Source organism: Haemaphysalis longicornis, unplaced genomic scaffold (assembly GCF_048455015.1).
Source record: "Haemaphysalis longicornis isolate Haplotype H1 unplaced genomic scaffold, Haemaphysalis longicornis Haplotype H1 scaffold_3, whole genome shotgun sequence".
Taxonomy (NCBI): domain Eukaryota; kingdom Metazoa; phylum Arthropoda; class Arachnida; order Ixodida; family Ixodidae; genus Haemaphysalis; species Haemaphysalis longicornis.
The window spans coordinates 80,490,823-80,507,330 of NW_027526335.1; the positions used below are offsets into that span (position 1 = coordinate 80,490,823).

General features: G+C 48.3%; 1 protein-coding gene across 3 annotated transcripts in view; it reads right to left on the bottom strand.

The window, feature by feature from the left end:
- LOC144174726 (cell adhesion molecule Dscam1-like) overlaps positions 1 to 16,508 on the bottom strand; it is a 388,470-nt gene that overhangs the window by 14,700 nt on the left and 357,262 nt on the right. For all 3 annotated transcript variants that reach the window (XM_077703557.1, XM_077703559.1, XM_077703558.1), the window contains 10 exons: positions 15,727 to 15,874; positions 14,044 to 14,192; positions 13,080 to 13,211; positions 10,689 to 10,856; positions 10,056 to 10,126; positions 8,653 to 8,902; positions 7,473 to 7,571; positions 5,975 to 6,163; positions 2,726 to 3,019; positions 1,162 to 1,353 (listed from right to left, as the gene is read on the bottom strand). In XM_077703557.1, coding sequence (XP_077559683.1) covers positions 1,162 to 1,353; positions 2,726 to 3,019; positions 5,975 to 6,163; positions 7,473 to 7,571; positions 8,653 to 8,902; positions 10,056 to 10,126; positions 10,689 to 10,856; positions 13,080 to 13,211; positions 14,044 to 14,192; positions 15,727 to 15,874 — 1,692 coding nt within the window. The remainder of the gene's footprint in view (positions 1 to 1,161; positions 1,354 to 2,725; positions 3,020 to 5,974; positions 6,164 to 7,472; positions 7,572 to 8,652; positions 8,903 to 10,055; positions 10,127 to 10,688; positions 10,857 to 13,079; positions 13,212 to 14,043; positions 14,193 to 15,726; positions 15,875 to 16,508) is intronic.

Genomic DNA, 16,508 nt, shown 5'->3' on the forward strand with positions numbered 1-16,508 from the left:
CGAGGGACTCGGCGGTGAGCGTGGGGATGTGGCGGTAGGAGGCCGCGGTGGGGAGGCGGCCCTCGTTGTTGAGGACTGCGATGGTGGTGCTGTGGCGGGTTGAGGACTGCGCTATATCGGTATAGCGGGTGTTGGGATCCGAGGCGTAGCGTTTTTCGAGGAATCGGACGCGGGCGTTGCGGCGGCCTTGGTTGTAGATGGGGTGCATATGCTTGGGGACGGGAGGGACGTGGATGCGTTGACAAATGGAGAGGGGAATACGTTGGGGTGCGTGTGGGGTGGCAGGGGCCGTGCGTCCGATGACCTGAAGTGCCCGTCGACCAGCCGGTGTAAGGGAGAGTCGGTGCAGGTGGGAAGTGCGTTGGGCTTCCAAGATTTCTGTGAGGGTATTGTGGAGGCCAAGCTGGAGAAGGCGTGTGTTGGAAGTGTAGGTAGGGAGGCCTAAGGCTGATTTGTAGGTCTTGCGGATCAGAGCGTCCAGCTTGTTAGCCTCCTGTGTCTTGAGGTTGACGAAAGGGCAGCAGTATGTAAGGCGACTGATGAGGAGGGCTTGAACGAGTTTGCAGGTGTCGGATTCTTTGAGGCCGTAGGTGGAGCCGCGGATGCGCCGAATGAGGTGCGTAAGTTGGGTGATTGTTTTGTGGAGCTGTGGGAGAAGAATTGCGCCGGAGCCGTCGTAGTGGAAAGGAACGCCGAGTACCCGAAGGGTGGTGACTTGGGGAATGGGTGAGCCGTGGATGGTCACTTGTGGGTCCGGGGTGGGCTGTGGGGGGCGGCCGCGGGTGCGGGCTCGGAGAACGAGGAGGGCAGACTTGCTTGGTTCGACCGTTAGGCCTCTGGGGTGGAGGTAGGCGACAGTGGTGTCGATGGCCTGCTGGAGGGCGTCTTGTTGCGCGCCGCTGGAGCCACTGGTAGTCCATATAGTGAGGTCATCGGCATAAAGCGCATGGTGGATACCGGGGATGGCATTCAGGAGACTGGGGAGGTGGAGGAGGGCGATGTTAAAGAGTAAGGGGGAAATAATGGAGCCTTGCGGTGTGCCCGGGAATATTTTGGTTAAAAAGCGTCTTTCATGGCTGGAACGGGGTTGGAAGAGTTACGAACGGCTAGTTCTTTCAAATTGAACAAAATTGCATTTTGTCTTAGACGTGAGCGGCTGACCTTCGTAAGTGCTGATGGCTGACGGTGGCGTTCCCGAGGACCTCTTCCTGCACACGAGCACCATGATGGCCACGGTGACGGCCATGAGGACGATGATGGAGCAGCAGATAGGAACTATGATGGACAGGCTGCGGTACCGAGGACCGCTAGCCTCCCGCCCAGCCTCCGATATCTTGTCCGGTTCCAAAGGACCTGGAAGTGGGCAGGCACGTCTCGTACCGCATCTCGAGAATTCTGCGTTGTGTGCGCCACCTGCTGGACTGCTGACGTCACGTATAGGCACTAGTATTAGACTAATCTGCAAACAGACAGGAATGTGAACTCACTGCCTTGTGCTCAACAGCCGTAGGAAGAATCGATTCCCCATGTGACGCGGTTTCGATCCCTGCCATGGTAGTAGCCTTTCAAATGGAGGCGAAAAGCGAAAACGCCCGTGTGTTCGAGATTTCGCCGCACGTTAAAGATTTCTCAGGTGGTCAAAATTAATCCGGAGTCCTCCCCTATGACGCGCCTCATCGCCCAGGTGTAGCTTCGGCGCGTTAAACTCCATAAGCAGGTTCACGGTGCGCCGTCAGCTTGCACCCTGGCTGCCATCTCCCATTGCTTAAATTAAAACGTAACGATCATAGTAAAGTGTCTGTTTGCTGAACACCACTTAGTAGCTTTTTTCTAATTTTGGGCTGCGAGTAATGTATTCGAATTTTCGTGCAGGCTGTGTGCGGGGTAATACTCCTTTCGCAAGCGTTGGCTAATTCACCTTTTCGGGGATGTGTGCGCACTGCAGCCACTGGGAGGTTTTGGAACCATTTCGCCGGTACAAATGTCGGATGCCGGTTGTTCTGCTAAATAGAATATTATCGGCTTAAAGGGACTCTGTAACACTGTCCGTAAACGCTTTCACACTATCCTTCGCGTGTGGAAGCGCTGCGAAAGCTACAGTTATCGCCAGCCTGTAGTGGCACCGCGTGATTTGCTCGTCGCAGCAAATACGCCTTCCGTTTCTGCTTTGCTTTCGTGGCTTTCTTTTTAAAGTGGCTATCGAGTGCGTTCGTGGCTGCAACTGAAGACAAGCCGGCCAATAGCTGCTTCATCGCTTTAATGACGTAATTCCAGTGGTCGAAGAACGGCGAGATCGGCAAAGAGAGAAAAATCTTTTGAGCAAGTTTGTAAGTTATCTGATGGGAAGTAATTTTTGGCTGAGGTACTTTGCGATTCCATAATCTGAGTACTGGATGTGTTGGTTGAGCATATTGTGCAATCATTTAACGTTTCGGAAAAAGTTGAGAGAGTGTTGCAGGGCCCTTTTAAATGGCATCGGCAGCCTGAGCAAGAGCATCGGGGGTCCCCAACTATATTTTGGGAAGTGCAAAGCAATTGGTGAACCAAGAAACTTGCCGCAACAGCACCACATATACAACGAGAGAGAGAGAGAGAGAGAGAGATAGAGAGAGAGAGAGAGAGAGAGAGAGAGAGAGAGAGAGAGAGAGAGAGAGAGAGAGAGAGAGAGAGAGAGAGAGAGAGAGAGAGAGAGAGAGAGAGAGAGAGAGAGAGAGAGAGCACTCACTCCCGGCCAGCGTGAGCGTGGCGGCGGAGTACTCGGCCCTTGTGGATCCGGCGCTGTTGTAGGCCACCACGAGGACCTGGTACCAGGTGCCGGCCACGAGGTCTCCGATGGGCACCACGTCCCGGTCGGGCAGCACCCGCGACGACAGCAGCGTCCACTCGGGCTCGTCGCGCGGCCGGTACTGCACCAGGAAGTGGCTGATGGGGCAGCCGCCGTCGCGCCACGCACCCAACACCAGGCCCAGGCTGGTCACATTTGGAAGCAGCGCCGCCTTCGGAGAGGGCGCTTGGGGCACTGCATGCCGGAGCATACCACAAGACGGGGAAAGAGAAAAAAATGTTTTGGAGGGAGAGCATAGAAAGAAACATGGTAAATACTTTCAGACATGGTGTATCTTATAAGACTAATAAAATTTACCTACACACAAGAATAATCACAAGATTGTTTTTTTTTTTTTTGCGAATGAATGTACAAGCGACAACAGGGCTGATGGTTTCTTTTTCCCGTCTTCTTTGCTCGTCGGTATCGCTTTGCCTCGTCAGTCTGGCATTTGTACTCAAGTTACTCTTGTAGTTAACGGACGCGCTGTTTTGAAGGCATCCAGTAGACCTACACCTATAGTTGGCGGCAGGCTCTGACCATTTTTCTCTATTAGCGGACACGTGACGTTTCGCGCCAATGACAACACGACTATCATTCACACGGATATCCCCATGACAGGCTGTCACCAATAAATAACTTATGTACGAATTACAACCTGGGATTAGAGCGCGCATTAGGACTAGGCGATTGTTGAACACTGCAGGCAGACAGCTATTTTATTCTGAAAATAAATAAGCAATGAATTTAAACATACGAGCTTAATTGTTCGAGCACTTAGGATGCTTCTGAAGAAGTTCTGGGACTTGGTGAATAAAACGTCTTGCAAATTATGCAGGTCTGCGCCTACTATACTTCCAGCTGACGACTCCTTCCTATCGGTTCAACATGACTGGCTTTTCGCCTCGTCGAGCCTAACGCCTAAACTGATTATCTCGCTTTTTTGAAGCCTGCGACAGGATATTGGGAGAGAATATCGTTTTTTTTTTTTCTATCACCAGCTAGCAAAAAGCCGTTATGTTATGGGCAACACCAGGTGATAAGTGCTCAATTACAACTGGTGGGACTCATGCTTGTATACATGTTAAGGAATTAGAGGATAATCGCACTTTTCTTGTTTATTTTTTGGTGGGGGGGCAGCGCGCAATTGAGGCGGAAGCTTCCGAAATAAATGGGGCCATTTATTCAGGGTTCTGAGTTGCAGGCCGTGTGTCAGAACGTGATTGCCATGTACAGAGGTCAAAACTGTTAACAACAACGCGCGAACGCGCGGCTTTCGATACGTGCAGCGAAGCCTGCTGATAGCCACCGGCGTGACCAGCGAGATTAGGGGACGGCGCTGCGGCGGCTTGGCATGCGAAAGTTATTGCAGATGCTTCCGTGTTTTGGAGGAGGGGTTCGACGCGGAAAGTTCCTCAGCACGACCGCCGCCAACGCCTATATTAAATATTATCTGACGCTGATGACCAGTGCAGTCTCGTTTTTGCATTTCGATGTAAAAAAAAAAAAAGTTGAATGTGGGCCGGGCATTCTAACGCAGGATGTGCAGAAAACGTGTAAGCATAAGTAGATGCAGCTTTATGTGCCTGCGCATGCGTGCTAAAACTTCACCGCGCCAATAACAAACGTCCTGAGGCAATTTCCGAGTCAACGGTTATGTTTCCTCCTTTCCTGCACAACCTACGTTAGAATGGCTGTGTCCGACCCACATTACACTTCTATTTATATCGAAACCATACCAAAACCGAAAACAAGACTGCACTGGTTATCAGCGTAAGATAACATTTAATATAGGCTTTATCGGCGGTCGTGGTCAGGGACTTTCGGCGTCTAACTTTGCCCCCCAAAACACGGAAGCATCGGTCATAGCTTTCGCATGCCAAGCCGCCGCAGCGCCGTCACCTAATCTCGCTGGTCATGCCGGTGGCAACCAGTAGGCTGCGCTGCACGTATCGAAGGCCACGCGTTCGCGCGTTGTTGTTAACAGTTTTGACCTCTGTACATACTAATCTCATAAAATCGAAATTTTAAATTTTTAGCGTAACTAGCAGGACTTATGACTACATCGTGCCCATAATCCAGAGCTCCGGAATAATTTCCTCCGAGTGCCCACATTCCTTTGTACGTGCACGTGACGTTGCGAACTCGGTCGTCGTTACTGCCCCGCCTCAACCAGCAATGAGGTCTTCATGGCCGGAGACGAGATGCCGGACAAACTCCTTTGTGTTCTCGCCTTCTGCTCGCCACTACTGACAGAGAAACTGCCGGAGGAGGCCCGTCTTGCAAGGGTTAAGGCTTGGGCGAGTTGGTACATGATTATAAAAGGGGAACAGCGCAAACTCAGACAAGACACAAGAAGAAGGAGGTGACAAACACGAGTGCTGCTTACAACTGAGATTTATTCCTTGGCTTTCCACATATATATGCCAATAGTCAAAAGCACAAGAAAAAACCGAAAATGTCACGATAGAAGGAGATACGAAGCCGCTCATCACGCTTCACCGACGCCATGTGCCACAAACACTTGCTGTACTATTGAGGGACAGATAATTAATCTCTTTCTGCGAGAGGGACAAGGAAGGAACGCTGACACATTTATCTTTTCTGCGCAATATTTCTGCGGCTTCAATTATTTCTCTTGTTATTTTACCTTTGTGTCGTGAAATGACCTGCGTTTTTTGAAATATTGGGGCGCAGTCGCGGCAATCCCGACAGTGGACACCTAAGTGCCCACTAATCGCCGTATGTACGTTATAGTTATGTTCTTTTAATCTTTCATTTAGGCATCGTCCAGTTTGGCCTACGTACGTTTTCCCACAAGACAGCGGAACGGAATAGACGACGCATTTAACACATTCAACAAACCGGTTTTCGTGCTTTACGGAGCAAGACTGCACTGTTCTTTTGGTTTTGTTTACTCTAGAACACATGGAGGAAAGCTTGTTGGGAGCGGAAAACACAAACCCGTCTTGCAATATGCCTGTTAAAAGGAGATCAGCTTTAGCGTCGCTGGCAGCCATCTGGCACGGAGACATCCCCGATTTGGCTTATCGAGATTCAAAGTGGCGACATCGTGCGTGGCAGCGGAACGTCTGAGCCCCGCAAACCACCCCGTGGGGTTCGCAAGATGGCCGAAGAGGTGGTACCCACCCGTGCCCTCTGTCTTGACCTGCAGCAGCTCCTCGGGTTCGCTGCGTCCATTGCGGTTGTGGCTGAGCACGGACAGCGAGTATGCGCTGCCGCACTGGAGGCTCTCGAACACGTAGCCACGTTTGTCGGGACCCAGGGACACCTCGCTCCATTCCATGCCTTCGTGGGCGCGGAAGCGAGCCACGTAGCCTGTGGAGAAAGAAACAGGCCTTGTTTAGCAGATATTAGTGCTTTGTTTGAGGAACGCGCGCTAACAGGTGCAAAAAAGGCAAAGGGGGAATCGTGCACGCAACATGCGAGGGTAACCGTTTTGCTCGAAATAGGCCACCTAGGAACATTTGCGACAATGGTAAAACAAAGCATCGCGGCCGCGCGAAGCTCGATTCCGCTTGCTCCGGTCACTGTAACGAGTTCCACAAAAATAGGGCAATTACACGAAAGTAATGCAACTATTCACCGCTAGCAGTGCCGCCTGACTGAGATATATAAACTGGTTAATAAAATTATAGAATATATTTAGAGGGATAAGGATGCCTGATGTATTTGAACTATAGAAATTGAGCTATAGAAATCCGCGGAGCAAACGCTTCAAGTTTCTTTAATATATTAATGGCTTGTAGAAGGAATGCGATGGCGGCCCACACGAGGATTCACTCGTGCGATCTGCGACTCTCGCTAGGGTGGCCGGGAAGCGGGCAGAAGCACGTGGCGCCCAGACAGCTCTATGATAAATTATCACAACTTACTTGTATAAAAATCCTAATTTTTGTTCGAGCCGTGAAAGATAATTACAATGGTAGCAAACTATCAAAAATTATTACCTAAGCTATCATACAGCGTTATCAGTAGCCAGGAACGCATATCACTAAAAGTCGGCACTACCCTTGTAACAGCAAACTGTAAAACGCAGATCGACTTGCGCTATCACTTGCGCTAACGCGAAGACATGGCTGCTGTATGGTCGAGCCCAGTCTTCGTACCCACGGAATGGTTTGATCGATTTGTCCAGTTGTTGGCGCTATAATATTAATATTTTTCTACCACTATTATGTTCTTTCAGCGTTCTTGAGTAGCCGGCTTCATGTTACGACACGGCCAACGTCTACAATGAACCGACACCACAGTTTTTTTTTGTTTGCTGTGCTTATGATTTGTTTCTAAAACAGGAATCAAAACCTTGATGTTCCACCATCGTCTTTTCGTTTCCGTAAGAGTCTAAAAAAAAGAGAGAGAGAGAGAGAGAGAGAGAGAGAGAGAGAGAGAGAGAGAGAGAGAGAGAGAGAGAGAGAGAGAGAGAGAGAGAGAGTACAGAAGCGTACAGAATGCACCTCAGTTATCAGGGCTGTTTCCCCCTTTCCTGCAACATGATGACACGCGTGACGCAATTTACTGCCAGCAGCTGGCGACGGAAGGGTGCTGTGGTGTGGCAATTTCCAGCTGGCTAAATCATGAAACCGGGCCCATAACACTAGGCCTATTCAGGGAATCGCACGCTCACCTTCGACGACTTCCTTCCCTTCGTCCTGAGGTGTCCAGCTCACTTCGATGGAATCCGTCGTTCTTGTAGTCACGGTCACCACGGGCGGTGGCGGCGGGTCTGCGACGAGACGAAAAAATTAAGTTCTCACGCCCTGTAAGCCTCCACAAGGTAGCACTAGATTGTATATGAGAAAATTGCTGCGTGAATAAGGAATTCGGCATAAAAGAGATCAAGCACTCAACTGCTCTTGCTAGTTTGAATCTCTCTGTGATGAGGTGCTCAATCATGTATTAAGAAAAATCGGCCGGCTGTGCATCTATGGTCACGATAAGAATTTGCTGCCCATTATCATGAAACGTCCTTAGCAGTACACCAGCGATCTTCACATATTTATGCGCGTGTAAGGTCATGCAGGGACGCTTCAGCACAGACATTCAAATTAAAAAAGCTTTTGCCAATTTTCTTGTTCTGGGCATCGAACCGAGGCACGTCTGCTTGCGAAGCGGGAAAAAACTCTTGCACAAATTCATGATCTTCCTCAAGGTACAACAAGGCAAAATTGCGGCTTTGTTTGTTCGAGCTTTGTGAGTTGTGCCCGGGGGCAGGAAAACGATGTAGAATTTATCATGGTTTGTTGATTTCAGGGCATCTGGAAAGAGAAACGCTCAAAAAGCATGCCCTTGCTGCACACGACCCACGCAATCGTATGGCAAATACCCGTACGTTAGTCCGGCATAAGTGGTAAAGCCAAGCTCTGAAGGGTTATCAGCCCCAGACCGATGCCCACATGTGCACAAAGGGCAAGTTCCCATGCAAGGCGTTTACCAAGAAGAACGAATAGAATTGACCTGCCAAGGGCTCTGAGCGCCGACTTGCAAGCTAGCTGGTTAGCTCGCTTGTGTGCTCCCTCGGAAAGTTCATTTTCTCATTTCATACACTAGACCACTTTCTCAATGAAATCACAACCCCCAATTATGAAATGTTTTTTTTTTTGTAGAATTTAGACCTCACGTGTTTTATGTTGATTTTTTACAAAGAATCTTATACCGCCTGCTGTCCACTCTTGCATACGCCACAGTCTGTTGTTTGTGACACGTCATCTCAGTGATGAAGCAATTTCGGCCTTTACCCCTAACACCAGCGGCCACCACGTAAGCCGCGGCCAAATGCTGGTAGAGTTCACGCCATGCTCACTGACCGTGCTCGTGCGTCTGCACCATGATCTCGTCGGAGAGAGGTCCGGCGCCCTTGTCGTTGTACGCCTGCACCACGACGGCGTACGCGGTGGCACGCTGCAGGTTGTCGACCACGCAGCGAGTCACGGGACTTGCCGACGTCAAGCCACCACCGGTGACCGTCTTGAAGACGTACGGCTCCGTGGAGCCGTGTGCGCGGTAGCCCACGTAGTAGCCCTGGATGTCGCCGTACTGCAGGTGTACCGGGGGAGGCTGCACATACGACGCCCGGCGGTTAGCTCCCGCTACTCTAATAAGGCTATAGACTGTCAACCAGGCACGCTCCATTGCATGCAATAGAGATGCAGTCGTTCCAGGTTTCCGATTTTTGACAGCCACGGAAATAAGACAGGGTACGGTTCGCTTCAGAGACACCGAGAGTTGACTGCGCTCATCCAGGTAAACACATGCTGAACTTGTCTTGTTCGACAGAATTTCACATTTTACAGCCACTCCGGCCTTCCGCGTGGTATGTGGGGAACTCTCGTTTCCGGAGAACCTATGTCATACAACGCTCCTGTCTTCGCGCTCTCCTCTAGCATTCGCATTGCACATAAACTTTCTTGTGCGCACGAATTCGTGTACTATCAAGATAAAAAAGAACACAAGAAAACGAGGGCTAAAATATTGTGCCAATTACTATATTTTTGATGTGAAACGTCCTAAAGCTGACGTACGTATTAGAGAAGCAATCACGACAGAACGTAAGTGGATATGTTACATCCTGGTATTTTGTTGCAAGATAGCGCAAGAACCTTTATGCTGCCTTTGCCATGCTATTGAGTATTCGGAGCGATCGCGTTCTTTTTAATTTTTATCTGGATGACACGTGGGAACCATGCAAAGCGTTACGAAAATTATGAGTACGTCGAAGTATGATTCCCAAGGAAATAAATAATGAAGGAGCTCACACTAACACGGAAGACTTGAAGGGAGCAAAAGCTGGATGCAACCTTGACGACCGTCACGATGGTTCAAGTCCACGATTGCCGCCGATTTGCTTCTTCTTCGCTGCCGCCACGACCTTTGCTCTATCATTGTTGTTGTAAGTGTGAGCTTCCTTCATTTTTTTAAAGTGATAATCATTGAACATCACCTTGGAAGAACGTACGCCATGGCGTGTCTTTCGCGTTCCGAGCAAGTGTTGCGACGATTGCGGCGAGCTCTGGATTTGTTTTTCGGCCAATTTTGGCCAATCTCCCTTAAGGGGTATGCTTGGCATTCTTGGCCAATTTTTAGGTAGGTATGCGAGCATTTTCTCGGTATTTTTAACTGCGGACACGAAAAATAACCATTTGCTAAACAGCGTTGCTGTTAATATTTCTAGCTTAGGCTGTGGGAATAAAAATTCTGCCAGCTGCCTCACCTTCCAAGATACTTCGACTTTTCTTGAGCTGACAGCGGTCACCTTCACGCTCTGAGGAGGGGTTGCAGGGACTGCGAAAAACCCAATAGCCACGGACAGTGTCAAAGGCAGTCGAAGTATTTCTTCTATAGTATGCCAGGCTTAAATAATACCTTTATTTCAAGATGTCGAAATTCAGTTTTAATGTAGAGGCACTCTGGTACAACCAGAAAAAACAAAAACAAGCACAAATGTGCACCTGCTTGTCTGCAATTTCCTCAGAGAAATATAACTTCTTCGATTATCTGACTGAATTCCGAAAGCTCTTCCAGTATTTAAGCAGCATAATTATACACTACACAAACTTTTATAAAAGCTGTTTTGTATTGTGCTAAAACTATTGCCAAAGATTTTTAGTGCTGATGAATGATAGATAGCGACTACTTTCATACTAGCTTCCATCTCTGATAACAAACAATACTGTCAACGTTGGGAAAGTGTTTCTCAACTCACTTTGCCTGTTCTGTTTCTAAGCACTGTAAAGCAAGCTAATTAAAACGAGCTTGTTAGAGAGCGGACTAATACGTAACGCGCCGTAGTTTAGCATATCGAAATGCGCGTTCAGCAGCGGCAGCGGAGAGTAGCGTGGCCTACCTTCGCCATCCGTGATGACGGTGAGCGCCTCGCTGGGTGGGCCGACGCCGATGGCGTTTTCGGCGAGGACTCGGAAGTTGTACTCCGTTAACGGATGAAGGTCCTGGACGGTCACCTGACTCTGGTCCGCCTCTGCCACCATCTCACTCAGCTGCTTCTCCCAGGATTCTACGTATAGAGCAGGGCATCTCCACCGTCATTCTCGTTTTGCTTCTGAACGGTAACACTTTCGTCGTGGATCGGTTGCGTGCGCATCGTAAGAGTTCGAGAAGCGGATGGGGTTGCATGGGGAGGCGGCACAAGACGTCTTGGTGCCTAACACGGATCTAGACAGGTTGAAGCTCTATTAACCTTGTTATTAAAGATTTCCTTCAAATTCTGGTAATAATGTTACAGATTGATTGATTGATTGAGGGGTTTAACGCGCCGACGCAACGCAGGCGATGAGGCGCGCCGTAGTGGAGGGCTCCGGATTAATTTTGACCACCTGGGGATCTTTATCGTGCGCCGAAATCTCGTACACACGGGCGTTTTTGCGTTTCGCCTCCATCAGAAAAGCGGCCGCCGCGGCCGGGAATCGAACCCGCGACCTCGTGCTCAGCAGCGCAAAATAATGTTACAGATAACATTGTTACAGACAATACCGTTATGCGCGAAGCTGCTTCTGTGTATATCCTAGCTGCATCGGGTAATCTCTCGCAACATCATGTTGGAGTGTCCAACACCTTCCATTGACCGATATACAGTAAAAGCCCGTTAATTCAAACCGCAAGGGGACGCCATCTCGGTTCGAATTAATGAAAGGTCGAACTAATGAATGCGAACAATAACACTACACTGCAATTGTGAAGCAGTAGGGAATGTAAACACGTTGATGTTTGAAAAAGCCCACGATTGCGTCCTGCCTTTCGTCCCTAATGGCGACAGTCAGCACTTTTTGTTCTAACAACTGAATGTAGCGGAAAGCCTCCTCTTCGCCTTCTTAAGAACTAAAGACGAGACGGGCAGCATTTCATCCAGCCATAACATTTAAGCTGACGGCTGCACTATGCTTCGTCCTCACCCTCCTTGTGGTTATTGGCAACGACAGGTTCCGCGCTTCTGAACTGTGATATGATTCTCTGATCTGTCAGCGCACTACGCACACCACTGTACTCGCGTTCTCATAGATCTAGTTCGCAGAAAAAAATGCGTCTTCCAATACGCCCGCACTGTGGAGATTATATTGGTTTTAGTCTACTTTGTCTTCTCTGTACTACGCAGCGACGTGTGTAGTCACAGGGTGCTCTTCTCTGGCCGAGTGCCAAGCGCTAAGGCGCAGGAGCGGTGGGGCGTAGTTCGAATAATCCATGGCTCAACCTACTAGTGTTTGGATTAACGGGATTCTTTATACATTGACTTCTATGGAGACCTGGCGGGACCAAATAGTAGAGTTCGAATTACCTATAAATTCGGATTATTGAAGTTCGAATTAACGAGCTCTTACTGTATATCATAAAATGATATTATAGTCACTGTCTCCAAGTTTTTTTGTTGTCGGGATATAGTAGTTAATTACTATTAATCACACCGGCACTATTATGCATTTAGGCGAATAACTTATCGAATTACTCAATGCTGTTACTCCCTATACAGTAAAAGCTCGTTAATTCGAACTCGAAGGGGACAATAAAATTGTTCGAACTAAGCGAAGTTCGAATCAGCGGGCGGGCGCTAGAATGATTGGAAATCGCACCACACTGCGCGGGCAGAACAAAAGAAGCCCCCTCTGGACTCGTTAACGCGAATTAGGCGTTTGTGGCGCGTGGTTTCGTAAATAATGCTTCGTAAATAATAATGGCATGCACCGGAGCACCGGCGCCGGTAAGGCCTTAGGCGCCGGTGGGGTACGGCGCCCTGTGTAGACGCGAAATAAGCTGTTGCAGGAGCGTAGCGCGCGCCACGCTGTTGTTTTTCTGTTTCGTTGTTTTGCATCTCTAGTAAATTTGGTTTGGTTTGGATTTGCAACACATCGTAATCATTCCGGGCCGACTTCTTCTGCCAGGAGCCATAGATGCTAGGGGGTCACAGTTCGAATTAACCGTTCTGGATAACGACGCGTTCGAATTATCGGGAGTTTTCCTCCATTGAAATACACAGGGTTGTGCCGGGACCGGGGCGTGAGTTCGAATTAACCGGAAGTTCGGAATATTTGAGTTCGAATTAACGAGTGTTTACTGTATACGTTTTCGAAGTCCTTTTGAAGCCGTCTCATAGTTTAGCGTGAGACTTTTCAAATAAAATTCACCCCTACAACAAATTTAGCCTTAGAAAAGCGAACATAATAATTGAAAAGGTCACCTTCGCAATGTAGAGGAGCTTAAAGCCCCTCGGCTGACCGCGCAGACGTACCTATGCTCCTTTTGTACTGCACGATGTACTTGGTGATGGGCGAATTGCCGTCGCTTGGGCTTTTCCACAGGATGGTGACGGACCGGCTGACCACGTTCAGCGCTTCTGGTCTAGGAGGCTCATCGGGCCTGTCTTGAAGAGAGAGAGAGAAAAAAGAAAGCGCGGAGAGGAAACATTAGGCTCGCAGTTTCCGGAGCCCGCGCACAGGATGGTACGTAGGAAACTGGGTTTAGTAGACCCCTCAAGTGAGAAAGAAATGAGAATTGTATTGGGTATGTTTCCTTAATGCTAGATGAGGCATAGGTAATTAGGTCCACCGCTATTCCAGTCGTAGCATATCAGAGTTCTTCAATACATACCGGTTGCGAAACCCCGCTTCAGAATCCGGGCGGCGCAAGCCCCCCTGTTCCGTTGAAGCTGAGGGGCAAGCGTACTGGCGGCCCCCTAAACTATTATTATTAAAATTATTATTATGCTAAACTGTTATTACTCAATTTTTTGTAAAATAAAGCTTGCTTTTTAAAATAGAAGACAATAATTACGTAAAACTTAGTTCTGTTTTTGCGGCTGTTATTTTTATGACTTACGGCGGTTGCCGCAAGCACTTGAGTACTACTTCCGTTTTCTGCTGACAGACGACAGGCTAGTCAACTTGCCCCGTGCTTGACCCAGAGCAGGGGGGCAACAGAAGACATGCTTTCGATACATGGGGTCTATGGGTAGTTTCGCAACTGGTATATATCTATCCAGTAACTCTGGTAGCATATATGCTGGGTTGTTTCTGTCCCTATCGTTTCGTAGGCCTGTTGCGCGTGAGTATTGAGTACTTGTAAACAAGAGCATCCGAAATGTATTGCTTATACTCTCTCTTCATTTCCACAAAAATGCAACTTGCTTTTTGTCTTTAAGACTTCTTCGCTTAAAGGGACCACCACACGATGTGAGCGTTTATGAGGCTTATTACCTTGAATGGACAGGTGCGTGACCTGCTCGTCGTGACCGTAGGCGTTGGAAACTTCACATTTTATCGTTCCAGTGTCATTCTTCTCTGCGAGCAGGATGAGTAGTTCGGACCACGGTGGTTCTTCCCGAGAGTGATCCTTGATGGTATACCTGAAATACACGAGAGGAAAAAAGGCCACGTTTGTCCGCGGGGAAAGTTGCAGATGTGGTGCCCATAGTTTCGCGTTTTCAATATATTTAGGTTTCTACGTGTTCTCGGCTTCGGCTCTAATGTGAATTACAAGGTGTCCTCTCCAGTTAAAAAAAGTGACCGCATATCTGCTTACTTTGCTGCAAATGTCGTCGAAATACGATAGTCTTTTGCCGCTCCTGCCACGTAAATGTCAATCTTCTCTCCCCCCCCCTCTTACTCTCTTCGCCCTCGCTCCTTCCACGATAAACACGGTGGAGGTTTTGCTAAAGTCAATTCAATTTCTGCGTGTTACACTGCTCGGCAGCCATATAATGGAACCTTTCATTACTGTAACACTTGGAACGCCTTGGTCCAGACTCGTGGCATGCTGTATTTGTATTTTTGGGTCCAAAATATTTTTAGATGCGAAACATCTCATGCTCGGGGCTGTGTCCCTTCCTCCCTTGGTGTCGTTGTCCGCCGTCCGCACTCTACTGCGCATGCGCGTCTCTTCAATCCCGTCAGCGTTTGGGATGACTTTAGCGCATACAACTATAAAAATAAATAGTTAGGCGGCGCCCGGTTTCGATCATACGACTCTCTGGCCGCAACGGGAGGTGCGTGGCGCTCTTCCCACTGCGCTACAAACCGAGACGGGAGCATGTGCCACGAACGCGCCTTACGTCCTTCACTCATTCAAACTACGCCAAGAAGCTACTGATACAACGAAGGCACGTGAAGCTGAACGTCAACGGAAACGACGAACTGAAAACTAATGGGGACTTCTGTCGACCCCATGGCTGCTTCGCATACTACTCAGGGTTCCCCTACGGGAAGATGGTGTAATTTTTTTTGAACGCATATTTTATTATTTCCTATCGCAAAAATAAATCAATAACATGCTTATAATTAAAAGAATACTGCAAAAACCACTTCTGTACTGATGTTTTGCCTCAACTCGCCTAAATTTTTTTTTTGCTGCACAATGTTGAGAGGCATGAAGTAGGTTCCCAGATTTGGGGGTTTCGAAAAGTTTTACCTATATAAACTTCCCCTTCAAGGTTTCATTTAAACTTTTGGTCCGGCAGTTGAATCGAGGGACGGACAGACATACATACAGAAAGACCACAATTTTTTTTGTTTAAAAACGTTTACTCGTTTGTCGTCTTTAAAAAAGAAATATTTCTTCTGGCGATTTTTTCCTACATCGCTTGTAGATCGTGGTATTTGGCACTATAGATTAGAGAAAAGAAGACAGACAGCAAGCCATCAAGCCATAGGAAGATCACAGAGCTACCATAAGAATTTGCTACGCATTCATTCCCTCCCTCTCCTCCGATAATCGCATTCACAAAAAAGGAGAATAAAAAAAAACCTCATATTCAACCTAAGACATTCGGCCGCGAAATTTGAACGAGAAATAATTACAAAATTTAAGTAATTTTTAGTCGACATTTAAGTGCTTTGTACAGAGAAAAACAACCACGTGATGAGAAATTTAAGGTTTCATACCTCGGATTAGAAAATGTTTTGATGGGCTTGTTGTCCTTGGACCAGAAGAAGCTGATGGGTTCGTCTCCCGTGGCCTCGCAACGAAGCTTGACCACTTGGCCGCGGCCAGTCATGTGGGACACAAAACGCTGGCGCACCTTGGCCGGAGCTGAGGTGGTGAAAAAAAAAAAAAACCACAAAACTTCGATTATGTTTAATTTTAAGTAGTCATGAAACATTACATACAATGACGTGTACCCGAAGATATGTTCTCTAATGGCTTTGTAGTCGCGAAAAAGTGAAGTAACAAAATATAATGCTAATTCGCGTCTGTATTCAGGCTGATTGATGGTAGGGTTCAACGCGCCGACGCAACGCAGGCGGTGAGGTGCGCCTCAGTGGAGGGCTCTGGATTAATTTTGACCACCTGGGGATCTTCAATGTGCGCCGAAATCTCGCACACACGGGCGTTTTTGGTTTTCACCTCCATCAGAAAAGCAGCCGCCACGGCCGGTAATCGAACCCGCGTCCTCGTGCTCAGCAACACAACGCCTTAGCTGTATTCAGGCTGTAGGCTATATTTTGTTTTAAAGAAAAAGCTCTACTACGTCATGTTCCGCAAGGTAATTTATCGCGTCGTCACGGCCTTGAGCCGCCGGAAAGAGTCGTCGCAGCTATGGTGCCACGTGACCAGGCGAGGATGGTTTTTTACGGCCGTTTTGCCGGCGCTTGGTCGCTTAGTCTCGGCATGGATGGCGCGCCGTCACCAGGTGTGACCTAACTTTCATGTAACACCGTGTGCA